Below are 16,092 nucleotides of genomic sequence, written 5' to 3' on the forward strand. Positions count from 1 at the left end.
ACTCTCACCCTAATCCTAACCCTAATCACTCTTACCCTAATCCTAACCCTAACCATGAACTCTTACCCTAATCCTGACCCTAAACTCTTACCCTAATTCTAACTGTAAACTCTTACCTAGTCCTAACCCTAACTATAAACCCTTGCCTAATCCTAAACTCTTACCCTAACCCTAATCCTGAACTATTACCCTAATCCTAACCCTAAACACTTACCCCAATCCTAAACCTAAATTTGAGAATGGTGCCCTGAATTCTGCAATTAATCCCATTATTATTTAAAATATGTTTGGCCCCACTGTGACACTAAAACAAATTGAAAGATGAGAACCCCTACCCTTAATATTTTTTTTAATTCAAATCATAATTATAGCAACACCTTAAATTTCAACATAAGGTTCTGGACTACAACATTAATATATCATCTAATAGCTCCTAATCCCACAACCTACAGAATATTTGACGAGAAATGCATTTTGTGTTCAATCTTGGATTAATGATCTGAACCCCTAACTACATAATTCTACACAAAAAACATTTCTGCTAGTCAAAAATGAACATGCAGATTATTATGCATATGGAAGGTCATCTAAAACATAATTATGATAGCATAAGATGTTTGATATTCCCAGTCCAGCCTTAACCTAGAAACCAACAACTTAGATTAGGTCCTTGTCCTTCCAAGTCTTTCACTCCTGACTCTGCACATTTAATTTCTTGATTCCAGGTCCAGCGTAACAGCTGAATATTCTATGTCAGGAACACCGAAGAAGGCCTCCATAGGCAGACAACAGATTGATCAGTTTATTGGGTCACAGATGTAGAAAGATGTCAAAGCCAACTGAATTCAAATTTCAAGAGATGATGGGAGAGGGGTCCGATGACAAGAGCGAGCCGGCCGGTAATTTGATGGGTTACACATGATAAGCCTGGAGCCAAGTTGTGGAGAGGCAAAGGGTTTCAGTATGTTGTAATAATGACCTGGGGTAATGTTATTGGGGATGATGGGGACTACCTGTTTCATAACTTTCCAGAGGCAACATTGACTTTTAAGTCTGATGGCTCAGCTATAGTTAAAAACAGAAACAGAACAACCAAAGTGAACATCTTGGAATTGCTAGCTGCCACTTACATTATTTTCATCATGATGTACCGTGAATAGGTACACTGTCATGCTTTGGTGAATTTAATAACACAACATATTTTGTACAGCTAGCACAATTCTATTAAAGAAAAATCTGAGAAACAGATTAAAGCCTTAATGTACATGTAAGGTGAGTTTAAATTATGTTATATGGCGAATTAAAGGAGTATTTCGTGATCCTAGCATCCTCTTTTTATGAAATTTTTCAGTAGATATCCACAAAAAAGCTTATTCTAAAAATTTCAGTTGATTCCGATTTTGCCTTTACGAGTTATGCATGATTATTGATTATGTGTAGACAATGTGTTGTAATTTCGTTCTGGTATACCAGAACGAAATTCAAATTTCACGATATCTTTGCTAAACGAATTAATCTGCAAGAAATATTTTGTACATAAACATTATGTAGCCAGAGGTTTCCAGTGATATAAAAATCTCAACTTTTTTTGAGAAAAGTTGGGGGATGATGCTGTGGATCACGAAATGCCCTTTGAACTAAAACCTGCAGTCAGTGCAGTGTAGTATTTGTGACGTGGTATATCGAAAGCAGACACTTTTGGGCAGGATCGTAAATGGAGAAATGGCCAAAAATCTACCCGAGGTGATTTTTTCACGATTTGAGTTTATGATGTTATTAATGTTTAAAATATTGTCTGATCGTTTCAGACCGGAATAAAACTGGCATCTTGTATTTTTGAGACATTTTTCAAGGTAATTCCTACTCTCAACATTGTCAATAATATTTTTAAAGGCAGCTTATCTATTATTAATATTAAAGGCCCATTCAGTGATTTGCTCATCCGGACGATCGTAAAAATCATCAAAATTTTGGTACCGTACCTTTGTTATTACATAGATGTGCTAAGTCTGCGAATGGTTCAGCCGAAAGCCGTGTAGGCTTATTTAAGACAAAATAAGACATTTTACACGAATCTGTATTTTTAGATACTGACAGTATCTAAAATTAGCTACATGTATTTGAATGGCGGGGCTTGAACTTCGTCAGTACTGCTGTTTTCTTCGTTTTTTTGCCAAATTTTAATTTTTTTACTCTTGCGCTGGGATCACTGAATGGGTCTTTAAGAAATGTGGCGTATCATGTCAAAAAACAGACATCTTTTGACAGCTTATAAATTTGGAGGCTTTCACATAAAGAGCTATTTTGCTCCACAAAGTTTTCCCCAATAAAATCGGACATTCCTAAGCGAAGATAGTATTAAAAAAATGTGGCGTATCATGTCAAAAACAGACATCTTTTGACAGCTTATAAATTTGGAGGCTTTCACATAAAGAGCTATTTTGCTCCACAACGCCGTTTTCCCCAATAAAATCGGACATTCCTAAGCGAAGATATTGAGTTAAGTAAGTTATGGTATTAAAAATTGGAAATTGAGATATCGTGGGTAAAAAGCTGAAAAGACAAAAAACAAAAACAAAAACAGAACAGAACAATTTAGAGAACAATAATGAATTAATAATAATGAACAATAATGAATTAAAGAGTTGACATGAGGTTAGGAGTTAATGTTTTCTGCAGTTTCAGTGTACATGTTCTCACCATTGATGGTTTGGTGGACTGTCATGTAACATGGATGTAGTAAGCCGTGATCCTAAAAATGCCTTTCACATTGACCAAAACTAATTACAAGACCTCTTCTACATTGAGGCTGGCTTTCCCTTTTAAAGGGAATTTTTTTACATTTTTAGATTTTTCTTCCAAAATGATAATATGCAATCATTTAAAAAGTTCCCAATACATGTGGATGCAAAAAACATTGGGAATTTGCAAAGAAACAACATCATAAACCAAGCGTGTCCAGGGGGGGCTTTGGGGCTTCAGCCCCTACGCACGGACTCGAAAAAAAGAAGAGGAGAAAGAAAGGAAGAAAGAAAAGAAAAGAAAGAAAGGAAGAAAGAAAACTAGTGGCAAATGGTGGTGATAGACCACAAACCTAGCTGGGGCATGTTGGTGTTTTGGAGGTATCATACCCCTTCAAAATGTTCCAAAATGTTCCCCTGGTCATGAGGTTTGTTGTCACCGAGTTTGAGTCCCATACGACTTACAGATGCCCAGGAAGTTAAATTTTACGATTTGACCCAGATGACCTTTGACCTGACCCCTGCACAGCATTCCAAAGTGTTCCACTGGTCAGTAAATTTGTTATCACAGAGTTTGAGCCCCGTACCCCTTACAGATGTCCAGAAAAGTCATTTTTAAAATTCGACCTTTGACCTGACCCCTTCAAACTGTTCCCATGTTCATGAGATTTGTTGTCACTGATACCCCATACAGATATCCAGAAAATGAAATTATATGATTTGACCCCAGTTAACCTTTGACATGACCCCTGCAAAGTGTTCCAAAATATTCCCCTGGTCATTAAGTTTGTTGTCACGGAGTTTGAGCACTGTACCCCTTACAGATGTCCAGAAAATGCATTTCTAAAATTTGACCTCTGCATGACCTTTGACCTGACCCCTGTAAAATGTTCCCCAGGTCATGAGATTTGTTGTCACTGAGTGTGAGCCCCACACCCCTTACAGATATCGAGATAAGGCAAAACAGATTTTACCCCCTTAATGACCTTTGACCCCAATTCTGTGTGCAAGGTATGAGCACTGGGTAAAGCCAATGCACATAAAATTATGTAAGTGCTGTCATTATGCTATGTAATATGTGGCAGAAGAAGCATTTTGAAGGTATATGATTATATACCGGTAATGCCCCCTTAATGACCTTTGACCCCAATTCTGTTTGCACCCTATGGGCATTGGATATAGCCGATACATATGTGCAAGTTACGTAATTGTAGGGTGTAACATGTAGGAGGAGAAGCATTTTGAAATTAATTGCCAGAAAGAAAGAAGAACTAGTGGCAAATGGTGGTCATAGACCACAAACCTAGCTGGGGCATGTTGGTGTTGTGGAGGTATCTGACCCCTACAAAATGTTCCAAAAATGCTCCCCTGGTCATGGGGTTTGTTTTCACCGAGTTTGAGTCCCGTACTCTAACAGATGTCCAAAAATTCAATTCTAAGATTTGACCCCAGATGACCTTTGACCTGACCTATGCATGATGTTCCATAATGTTCCCTGGTCTTGAGGTTTGTTGTCACCATGTTTGAGCCCATACCTCTTACAGATATCCAGAAAATGAAATTCTACGATTTGACCCCAGATGACCTTTGACATGACCCTTGCACAGTGTTCCAAAATGTTCCCCAGGTCAGTAAGTTTGTTGTTGTGGAGTTTGAGCTCCGTACCCTAACAGATGTCCAGAAAATGCATTTAGAAAATTTGACCTCTACATGACCTTTGACCTGACCCCTGCAAAATGTTCCCCTGGTCATGAGATTTGTTGTCACTGAGTTTGAGCCCCATACCCCTTGCAGATATCCAGAAAATGAAGTTATAAAGATTTGACCCCAGATAACCTTTGACCTGACCCCTGCAAAGTGTTCCAACATGTTCCCCTGATCATTAAGTTTGTTGTCACCAAGTTGTTGTCACCCCGTACCCCTTACAGATGTCCAGGAAATGCGTTTCTAAAATTTGACCTCTGCATGACCTTTGACCTGACCCCATAAAATGTTCCCCTGGTCATGAGATTTATTGTATCGAGTTTGAGCCCCATACTCCTTACAGATGTCCAGATAATGCAATTGTAAGATTTTACCCCGTTAATGACCTTTGACTCCAATTCTGTGTGCAAGGTATGGGCACTGGGTAAAGCCGATGCACATGTGTAAGTGACGTCATTGTGCTATGTAATATGTGGCAGAAGAAGCATTTTGAAGATATTTGGTTATATACCGAAAATGCCCTTTAATGACCTTTGATCCCAATTCTGTTTGCACCATATGGGCACTGGATATAGGCGGTACATATGTGCAAGTTCGTAATTGTAGGGTGTAACATGTAGGAGGAGAAGCATTTCAAGTTTGTTGCCAGAAGAAGAAGAAAGAAAGAAAGAAAGAAGAATCGGAGATATTACAGTACCTAGCTGGGGGTGTAAACCCCAGCTAGGTAAAGATCCGATAAAAACAGTACCTAGCTCGGGGTTGGAAACCCCCAGCTAGGTAAGGAAAGAAAGGAAGAAGTAAAGGAAAAGGAAACAAAGAAAGCCAATGATAGCCAGCGATATTTGAGCCCCCCTTCCCCGCTTAATGGATTTAGAGCACCCGGTATGCCGCCATATTACAGGCCTATGATACGTCAGAATAGACGTAGGTAATCCAGGGGAATGGAGGACTGTATATGCCCCCAACATTTTAAGTGGGGGTGGCGGGGGGCTGGAGTATCCTTTTGCCCTGCACCTCCCCAAAACAAATCACATAAAACTACCTATATTGGTATCGTCTTATCGCCTTTTCTAGAAATTTACTAGTAATTTTCTAGTATTTACCAATTTGCATGATTCCAGTTTCAAAAATACAAATATTTTTAGCTTCTCAGAGGACACATCCTCCTCAGACACCCCCGGGCATCGGCGGCGGACCCGGGGGGGGGGGGGGGGCAGGGGGGCCGCGGCCCCCCCACTTTTTTGACCGGGGGGCCTGCCCCCACTTTATCCCATAATGTGCTGTGTGTAACATGTCTGGGTGAACATAAATAATCAAATCTCTATAGACCCTTAACATGCTTAAAGAAAGTGTAAAAATGATGCACCATGGCTTCAATTGGACCTTCATTTTGCAAATTTTTTCCAACTCCCCTGTGTTAATACACTGTGTGTTTTCGCTTCACCCAACACTAAAAGCAATAATTTATACAATAATAGTGTAAATTTGTCCACAAATGACTTATTTGGGCCTTCATTTAACCCATTTTCAGATTTTTTCAAACTAAAATTGTACACAATAATAGTGCCAGAATGGTCCACCAAATGGCTTCAATTAGGCCTTCATTTTACAAAATTTTCTCACTTCTCAGGGGGAACATCCCCCTAAGACACCCCCTGCGCGTGCGCAACGTTATTGGTACATAATTATAAAGCAATAATTGACACAATAAAAGTCAAAACTTGTCCACAAATGACTTCAATTGGGCTGTTTTTCTCAAATTTTATGCTATTTCAAAATAAAATTTTACACAATAATAGTGACAAAATGGTCCACCAAATGGCTTCAAATGGGTCTACATTTTCCAAAAGTTTCTAACTTCTGAGGGGGCACATTCCCCCTCGGACACCCCCTACGTCGTGCAAGCGCTCCGGGATGGTAAACTGCCCGCCATTACTTAACATTTTTTCCAAAATTGCCCCCCCCCTCCCCTCTGACTGCTCTGGATCCGCCACTGCTGCTTTGGACACCCGACACTTAATGTTTACAGTAACAATTTATGCAGTTAATAATACTAGTGAGAACTTGTCCACGAATGGCTTTTTAATAGCTTCTTTTCACCAATTTTCGGCTTTTTCAAACTCAAATTGTGAACAATAATAATACCAAAATAGTCCACCAAATGGTTTCAATTGGTCCTTCATTTTGCAAAAGTTTCTCACTTCTGAGGGGGCACATCCCCTCAGACACCCCCCTGCGTCGCGCAAGCGCGCCGCAATATACTTAGTGGCGCAAACGATTTAGATTCAGCCCCCCATGTAAACTTCACCTCTATGACTCGAAATATCTCGCACTTTTTGGATTTGAGCGTGCGAGTGCGGCCTCAGAGTTAGTCTCACGCCGCCAGTTTGGTTACGCCTCTCACATGCGTAACAAAACTGTCATCATAGGAGACTACGATTTGCGCCACATTCCGACATATTATCATAAACTGGAAAATTATGATAATATGTCGGACCAACAGAAAATCATCCCATTTTATTACAATTAGGTCAAATTTGACAGTTTGCTCATAGATTAATAGTTGGAACATTTGTAAGTATTACAAATATGCCAAAAATCGGTTTTGAAAAAAATAAAGGTATATTCTGAAAAAAGATAGTACATTAAGGCTTTAATGATTATCATTATATTTTAGTATCCTTATTAAATTCTTGTTTGTTTTGTATTTCATTTACTTTATCAATCAATTTGATAACCAACCAACCTTTGATTTACCATCATTTCACAGGGAAAAAATGGAGGAAAAAAAATGCATTGTGCAATTTAAAATTTCATCTGTTTCAAGTTCCATGATATCATATTTATGGGATAACAAACTGTCCTTAGCCTTCAGTACTTATTCCCATGTTGTGAAAACTGGTCCATGAATGAATGCAGTAATTGACTTTATCATGGACCAATACTCCCTATTCCAGAAAAATACAGATTTTTTGGGATTCAAAAAATATTATCCTGTTTTGACAAATGAAACATAGCTAAATCCTAATCCTTTAGTTAGTCCTGTCTAGCAATAGAAGTCAAATTTTAATATTTGGCCAATTTTTCGAAACAAGGGCCAAAAACATGCGTTTTTCTAAGGGTGTTTTTCGTATGTTGTGACAATCAAGCCCAAAGACTTGTACTAAGACTAGAGTCTGAAGTTTACCATTTTCTAAAATCCATTTTCTGTGTTGTACAATTTGTAAATCCATGTTTTATGAATAAAGCTTAAAATGTATAAACAATGATTGTTAATGTCACAATAAAGTGTTCAATATCGCGATCAATATGCTCTGATTGGAATATTCTCACGATAATAGGCCGACTGTTACGACGTTTGGATGGATTGGTGGTTCATGCCTTGGTAATATACTTTTATTTCGGTATTATTAAACAGTATTTTTTATCATAAAAATTGACACACACAACACAAGATTGTTTTTAACATTTGTTTCTCTTATCTTTTAACAATTTTTGTCACATCATACAAAGATGTAATTTTCTGTGTTGTACCTCCGATTCCGTGATTTTTTTCCGTTTTCCGTAAAACGGAAAACTTCGGACTCTAACTAAGACTAATTTTAGTTTATGCATTCTAATTTTTGGAAAAGACATGTTTCATTCTTATAACCAACCATTTAATTGAAGTAAAACATAAAAGTGAAAATTCCGTGTATACTCAAGATTTTGAATGCTTAGACTTGTTCCAAGTCTTTGATTTTTGTGACTCAATTGTCAGAAAACATGCCTTTTTAGCTCTTTTTTCTAGAGTAAAATAGTGAACTTTTTCTTTTATCTTCAGTTAGGACTAAATGAATGATTTGGATTGAGCTATTTTTCATTTGGCAGAACTTGATACTATTTTTTTAATCCCAAAAAAATTAAAGTTGTATTTTTCTGGAATGGGGAGTAGGTCCACTAGCCAATTAACTTGTGCTATAGTTGGATATCTATTTTGATATGAAATCAGTTGTTCTTTTCCTGGTTGTTAATGACTGTTGGGTAAAGAAGTGTCAAATATCATCCATTTAAGGTTTCACACAGTGTTGCCTACTATGCATCAATATGCTAGTTTCAAATCATCCACAGATATGGGGATGCAATGTCCTAGTTTAAATTCCAAACTAGAAAGAAAAGACAAAATTCGTAAGAGGCAAGTTTCTATAAAATCAAATAAAGTATGTGCCCGATTGGTTTATCATATTTTCCCCAAAGGCATGGCATGTAATAATGACAAAGCACAGCACTCCATCATCATCTGAATCATTGTATTTTGTATGACCCAGTTTTGGAAATGGCAGAAATGTTTTAAAATAACCCAATTTAGTGTCTTAACCATGACTATGGCAACACTGCTTTTCAAATGATACTAAAATTAATAGATCTGAAAACATTCCCATTACATATCTGAATTGTTCTTCAATTATAATTGTTCAAATAATTATACATTAACATTCTGTTAAGTCTTTACAAACTCGTAGTACATAACATGGAAAAGAGGAAGAGAATAATTCACTTTGCTGTTATTAAAATGACAAGATCACTGTTATCTTTAAAAGCTTATTGAAATAACTGGTGCACACAAGTGACCTGTGAAATTGACCTGATAAGAAATGTTGCAATGCATGTGATGCTTATGATGGAATGACATCAAATTAAAAAGACAATTTTATACTAGCAATAAAATTCAAGTGATTTTTTTAAATGTACATTTGAATGATTCAATCCAAGTCCATGAAGTAGAGTTTAATTTGATTACTGATTTGAATAAATAACACTGCTTTAATTTGCCCTTTTTTTATCATCACTGTCATCCTCCTCATCAACAGCCTCTCTATAACAACATCAATTGTCGTGTTCTTTTTGTTTCATCTATGATTCTCCCTGTGGATTACACAAGTAACCATCACTCAACAATCTTCTCTTTTTATAGGCTATATGAAATTAATTTGTTGCTTCTTATCCCACTCCCTACCCACATCATTTTCTGGATTCCTTTTTTTTTTAATTGTACAGTATATGTATATCCTTTGATTTTAAAGCTCCAGTAATATATTATGATAATAAAAAAGTTAACTAACCAATATGAATCAAGTTTTTGTTGTATTAACTATTATACACTTCAGAAGTACCTTTTGTTTTCCAAGAATGTGTCCAAAAATTACAACTGCTAGCAATGGCAATTTTGTATTGCAAAAAACAAAAACAAAATCCCCCTTGTCAATTCATGAAAATCCTCTGGACAAAAACCAACAAATTAATTTTATGCTACCATGTCTACATAGATCATCCTCTACATGTGAGCATAATATAATTGTCTTCACTATACTGAGAATGATGGAACCCATACATTACTCATAGCTTTATCCATCTCCTAAAATACAGAACTAAAAATACTTTTTCCAACTGATTGATGGGTTCATGAGAAGACATGGTGATGAAATCATTTGACACATAGTATACATCTATTGGCAGCTGATAATAATAACAAAATAATAACAACTACTCCTAACTTATTTACAGAGGTCAGGATTTTATGTTCAGTGATAAATACATGTACACAAAAAGATATTCTACGTACATTGAGATGGAAGTGTCAGTGCAAAAGTTTGTAAACATTTAAACATAGTAAACCATAAACGCAGTATAGTGCTGTTGTCAACATGCATTACGTCGATATATTTGTCGACATTTGTCAATATATCGAATATCCCAACATGTAAACATAATTTTGGCGATGTTGACTAAAGAAAAAATGAAAATCAGGTTAATTAGGAAGTGTCCAAAATCTTTAACTGCTAATAATCACACTGATGAGTGGGTTAATCCGATGGCAAACCTGCTGTAACCTTGTCCAAGTTAAGACATATTTTCCAAATCGAACAGCTTACCCAACCAAAGTATTATTTGTTTTCTGTGCACGCTTAATCTTCTACCCTTTTTCTTTTCTTCATTCCACCATTTTTCCTATTCTTTTTCTCTTGCTTGTTCCCAATCTTTCTTTTTGGCTTGTTTTTATTTCTCCCTCATATTTCTATCTCTCTTTATATATGATATACTAGTACGGTAGTTATATATGACAGTGTTTCTGTTTTCTTTCAAATTGCTTCTTGTGACCATTTGGTGCATGTTTTTCGTGCTATCTTCATTAGACAGCATTTGTAGCATTTGATTATACAAGTGACATACCACTGTCCAATGTACCCCCTGATAACTTTAACCTCATGGGCACTATTGGCTACACCATCGGTCTCTAAGAACCGATTGGTTACAAAGAGTGATATATCATCGGAACTGCATCGGGGATGTGGTACAAATAGTCAGTAGAGGTGAAGGGGATTAAGCTTAAAATTGTGAAGACATCTACAAGTTTTATTTTGATTGGTTACTCAGATGATTATATCATGTAATTAGCCAATAAGAGGCCCTGTAAGAAAGGTAGTAGTGCCCATGGGGTTAACACAAGATACTTTTAATTGTTTACAGCCTCCTATCATTCACTGTCTAATGAATTGGGTTCATTTTCTGATTTTAATAGGACTAGCGGGATACCCGCGCTTCGCGCGGGTCCCCGCTAAATGGGAGCGTTCACTATAAGAGGAATAATTACTGAACAGGTAGAATCATTGAAAAGGTACATTTTATTTATCTGTTCACCCGTTATCATAATCCCGTGACCCGTCCATATACCTTTTTGTCCTTTATTTTTCCTTCTTTCCGTATTATCATGTCCACTGGTCTCTGGCTCGCTATTCGCGTGGCTTGCATACGCCACGCGCCTGATTGGCGTAGTGCGACATTACACGCTGGGCGCCGAAAGCTGTCTGCCAGCTGCAGTGACGCGTGAGGCCTACAACCGATTTTCATAACAAAAAACCCGTTTTTACCCATATTTTCACTGTTTTTAAACACGTTCCGTGATATTCATCGATCTCCCGTATGAATTTGGCGACATTTGGATCGAAACTGACGGAGCCTTTATAGGCATACATAGATAGATAGATACATACAACATTCCCCTATTTATAGTAAGATGGCATTTTGCTCTTCAGGCCAAAAAAAAAATTGTTTGTTTGTCCATAGAGGCTTATGAAACAGTTGGGTCGGTAGGTCGGATTTAAAAAAAAATTTTTTTTTACAGATATTGCACTTGAAACTGACAATTTGAAGACTGGTAAATAAGTCAAAACACACAGCACTTTACTGGTTTAATTCTTGAGATGGTTCTGCATGTTATACTGTTCATTTTCTTTACATTTTCTTTCTTTAAATTTATACTAACCACTGTTTTATACGGTGTCCCATCGATGCCAAAAAAATAAAATAAAAAAATAAAAAATAAATAAAAAATTTCAAAAAAAACACCCAGGGACCAGGGTACACGGTCGGTCGGACGTGGACAAACAAACAATTTTTGGGGGCCTAAGGCTAAAAAAATGTTATGCGTTTCCATCAGAGACTGATCCCTGGACTGATCCTATTTTGGAAATTGACAGGTTTTTTTTAACTGTTCAAATTAGTATTTGTCATGAAAAACCTAATTTTGAAGTGTCTAATACTTGAATGCAAATTAATACTTAAATTGACAATTAATTTGTTTGGCCTACTACAGGGGATAATCTGAAACAAAGACTGATATGACTCTTGATTGCTCAAAAATAACCTGTCTATTCAAACTTTTGCAAACAAATTCAAAGTAAAAGGCAACCGTTACTACTAGTTTCACAGCAAACTATTCAAATTCAAATTATTCAAACTTATAGAAATATATTATTTCTACAAGCAAGAAATTAGGGCTAAAAATATGTTTGTGAAGGTTGTCATTCATCCAGGTTTAATAAATATTAAATTGAAAAGTTAACAAAAATAAATGAAATTATTATGCTAGTATTGTAGCTCTACATTATGAGTGAATTTTGGATATTGCTGAATGAATGTACAGGGTATTATACTGTGGAATGCTGCAAATAATGTTATATTTATCAATTCAAAGTAATACATAGGCTCACCTGTACTGATATGTGTTGAAGTAAACAGCACACAAGCTCCTCACATTCTAGTTGACAACATAGCTGTACAAGTACTAGGAATATTAACAGAAAAAAACTTATGTATTACAGATATCACCACCATCATATTCTACACCCCAATTGTTATAAGGGGGAAAAGGTTGACTCACAAACTTATGCACATAAATATGTAAACATAATAATTTCAAAAAGTTAAAAAGCTTAAAATATGTTTGGGTCTTTATTCACTTTCCACTTCAAATTCACTTGAAAAAAAAAGCACATTGACATAACAGAATCTTAGCCTGTAGTTTGGCTCTTGTAAATGTAAGAAGACTCCTACACAAAAAAAGGTGTTTTTGTTGTTGTTGCAAGTAAGTTACCTTCATAATAATAATAAAAAAAGTGAGGTTTAGAAAAACCCTTGCAAACAGTAAATTGAATGAGACCAAACTCAAGTAAACCACACTTAAATGTGGTTAATTCTATCATCAGTGCAAATACACATGTACAGTGAAACACTATTGGCTTAGTTTCTGGCTACCAGGGGAGATGCTGGTCACTACTTTTGTAACATGTATTGTGTTCAATTCATAAAGCCTCATATTGCATATGCCTATATCAAGACTTTCCCCAAGACGTTTTTTCTTCACCCTGAGGTCTGATATTTCAGTATCAGGAACTGCAATGTCATAACACATAGAAATAGTTATAAAGAGGTGTATTACTTGGACTTATTTCATTATGATTTGGGTTTGTTTTTGACGGATGGCTCAAGTTGGTGACGAGGGAAAGCCCTCTTTAAGCATCTCTTGGTGACGACAGCGCTTATATTTATTATTCCATATTACATGGTCCAAGTTTGGAAAACAGAGGAGCATGGTACACTTGTGGTACAATATGCAGGCCATGCAATACTTTTATTGATATACTTGAAATTACTATGCAGGCCATTCCCCGGGCCATACATGGTTCATTGATAATTTCATGGTGCCTGTATTATTCACATTACTCCCACCCACCCTTCTATCAGCTGTTTCAGTGTTAACTTACATTCAATTATCACATCAGTAATGGCGCTATCTTCTCTGTGAATCTCAAGCAGTTCTGTGGGCAACAAAATATAACATGTAAACTGATAGTTATTCTCAATAGTGAAACTGATGATGGTGATGACAACCATCAAGATTGCAATAATAATACTAATAAGTATATTTTTTCTATTGCTACTATTATTTATTTATTTGATACACCCACCAGTCACACTTGAGAGTATAATTATAATCACAATTATACATGTAAGAGTTCCAACAATTATACATGTAATTATAATTAGTAATAATAATAATATTGAGTATGCGGGTCATTCCTGTTTTCAGGGGTCAAAAAGTGTGACAGGTTTTTCATATCTCAATAGCAACAGGCAACAATTACCAAGCTATCCAGATCAAAACTGGGATATAACTTCTAAACAGTATTCCAATCTGGTTTGCTGAAGTTATAGCCCCAACATATCATAACTGGGACACCAAAACTAAATCTCATTTCAGATGGTTTAAAATATCTAAACGTGTTAGCATTGTAACAGTAGGACAAACCGTAAAATAAAATGGAGGCAATATTCCTGACAGTTTCATTCAAGACCAAAGTAGGGGGTTACTGACAGTGTTGTGTAGCCAGTAATTTTCCCGAGGGGCCAACGGAGGGCAATGCAACATTTCATAGTGGCCAGCATCTCAAATTTTGGGTCATTAAAAATGGCAATTTTTGTGTGCACCTTTCATGCACTTGTCCCAGAAGAGCCATATGGGAGAGAGTTTGTAAAAGATTTTGCAATTTGATCTCCCTCAGAATTTTAGCCTGATACACCACAGAGTCTTACCATGTAGAGTCTCCACAATATGCCATGTCAGTCTTTGATTATCAGCCAACATATCCAGTAGCATCTTGTTATTACTACCCATGAGTTGTAGCAGCTCTCCCAGGGCAAACTTCTTCTTCACAACTAACTCCTCTGTATCTTCCAGCATTTCAACTATGCATGGCATACAGATAAGAGAGTCTTGTCGAGTACCCTAAGATACAAAATTTGAAGAAAAAAATGCATTTCAATGAAGCCTTTAACATAGCAGCACTCATTTTTTAGGTAACTGGTAAAGGACAAACTAAAGCACCAAGGCTACCAATGAAATGATGAAGTCTGAAAATTGTTCTCTGAGACAGCATGGCCTAAATTGAAAACAGGAAGGTGCAGCACCCTAATCAGCATACAATCCGATTAACCATCCCAGCCAGGATCAGTCCCACAATCGAGTTTTGTACTGCTAAACTGGGATCATTAAAAGCAAGTCCCGGGTAATTTAATGCTAGCTCAATGTTTCCATCAGAACAAAGCAATGATGCAATCTAGTGCTCTATTGATTGAGTGTACTTGACTGTTATTCTTTGGTCGACCCTTGGTGTCCACCACAAATTCTTGTAACTTTGCATTCAAGTCAAATTTAAGCATATTTTCAGCAACACCTACACACAGAAAATAAGTTTCAGTAGAACAATGATTTTACGATAGACCATTTTTCCAATTGCCTAAAGTGCATAGTATTTTGGACCGGAACTACATCATACAACACAACGGGGGGAAGGAGCCTGCCCATTCCTTCCACCTCTTAAAGAAAGGCTTTCTATTTATAGTGTTTTCTAAAAAGGGAGGGGGACAAAATAGGAAAAGATGAACTTGCTTTGGAAACCCTTTATTTAAAAAAAATTCTGACTCAAGGGGTACCTCATGGGCTCCCCACAATGGCCAATAGATTTGCATTGTCACCAAAATTTGGTGGGCTCCTTTTAAGGAGAGGGCCCCAGCTTTAGAAAACATGGATACGCCCTGTAAATACAGGTATATCATCAAAAAGAGTTGCTAATCTTACCTGTAATGTCCACTCAGGATCATGATCTGTATGATTTCTGGTAAATAAAGACAACCTGCTGAAGTCTGCCATAATGTGCAATAGCTGATCGTTCAGAGCACCTGCATTTAACAAAAATGGTATATGGTGCGTGTTAGTAAGAGCTAGTAAAAAAATTAAGCTGGGTACATAGTGGCTTGGGCAAGTCTAGAAATCTGACACAAATCTATTTGCGTAGATTCTCATAAAACATCAACAGGGCCGGGTGAATACACACAGATTCGTGTAAACTTCAGAAGTTTACAAAAAGACAAAGTATGTACTTTTGAAGCACTGAGTTTGATAAATATTGCATATGGGTCATTTTATTTCTATTTATGTAGGGCCAGTGGTAAAAAATGTATAAGCCTATTCTACAGACAGTACAATGGGGGAATTGACAGGTTAGTTTAGTTAATTTTTGTGTTTTTATTGTACTTTCATTATCATTTTAAAACTTACCAAATGTATAATGAAAATACATTGTCCTCATTAATACAAATAAGCTAAAATGATTACCTTTTAGGCACAAAGTTGTGACATTTAAAAACAGCATTAAAAATTGAAATTTTCCCTTTTTTAGGGTTAACTTGGCTAAACTGATCGATAACACGCCAATTTTGACAATAAAACTGCATCTCATAAACGATATTTTCTCAATACTAGAGGTTT

At 36.5% G+C, this 16,092-nt stretch overlaps 1 protein-coding gene across 1 annotated transcript; it reads right to left on the bottom strand.

Moving 5' to 3' along the window:
- Positions 1 to 9,821: 9,821 nt before the first annotated feature.
- On the bottom strand, positions 9,822 to 14,984 carry LOC140163695 (uncharacterized). The gene is made up of 5 exons (XM_072187011.1): positions 14,907 to 14,984; positions 14,358 to 14,550; positions 13,529 to 13,582; positions 12,476 to 12,549; positions 9,822 to 9,941 (listed from the first exon to the last, which is right to left on the bottom strand). The coding sequence occupies exons 1-5, from the start codon at positions 14,982 to 14,984 to the stop codon at positions 9,822 to 9,824; spliced, it is 519 nt and encodes a 172-aa protein (XP_072043112.1).
- Between the last annotated feature and the right edge of the window lie 1,108 nt (positions 14,985 to 16,092).

Source organism: Amphiura filiformis, chromosome 11 (genome assembly GCF_039555335.1).
Source record: "Amphiura filiformis chromosome 11, Afil_fr2py, whole genome shotgun sequence".
Taxonomy (NCBI): domain Eukaryota; kingdom Metazoa; phylum Echinodermata; class Ophiuroidea; order Amphilepidida; family Amphiuridae; genus Amphiura; species Amphiura filiformis.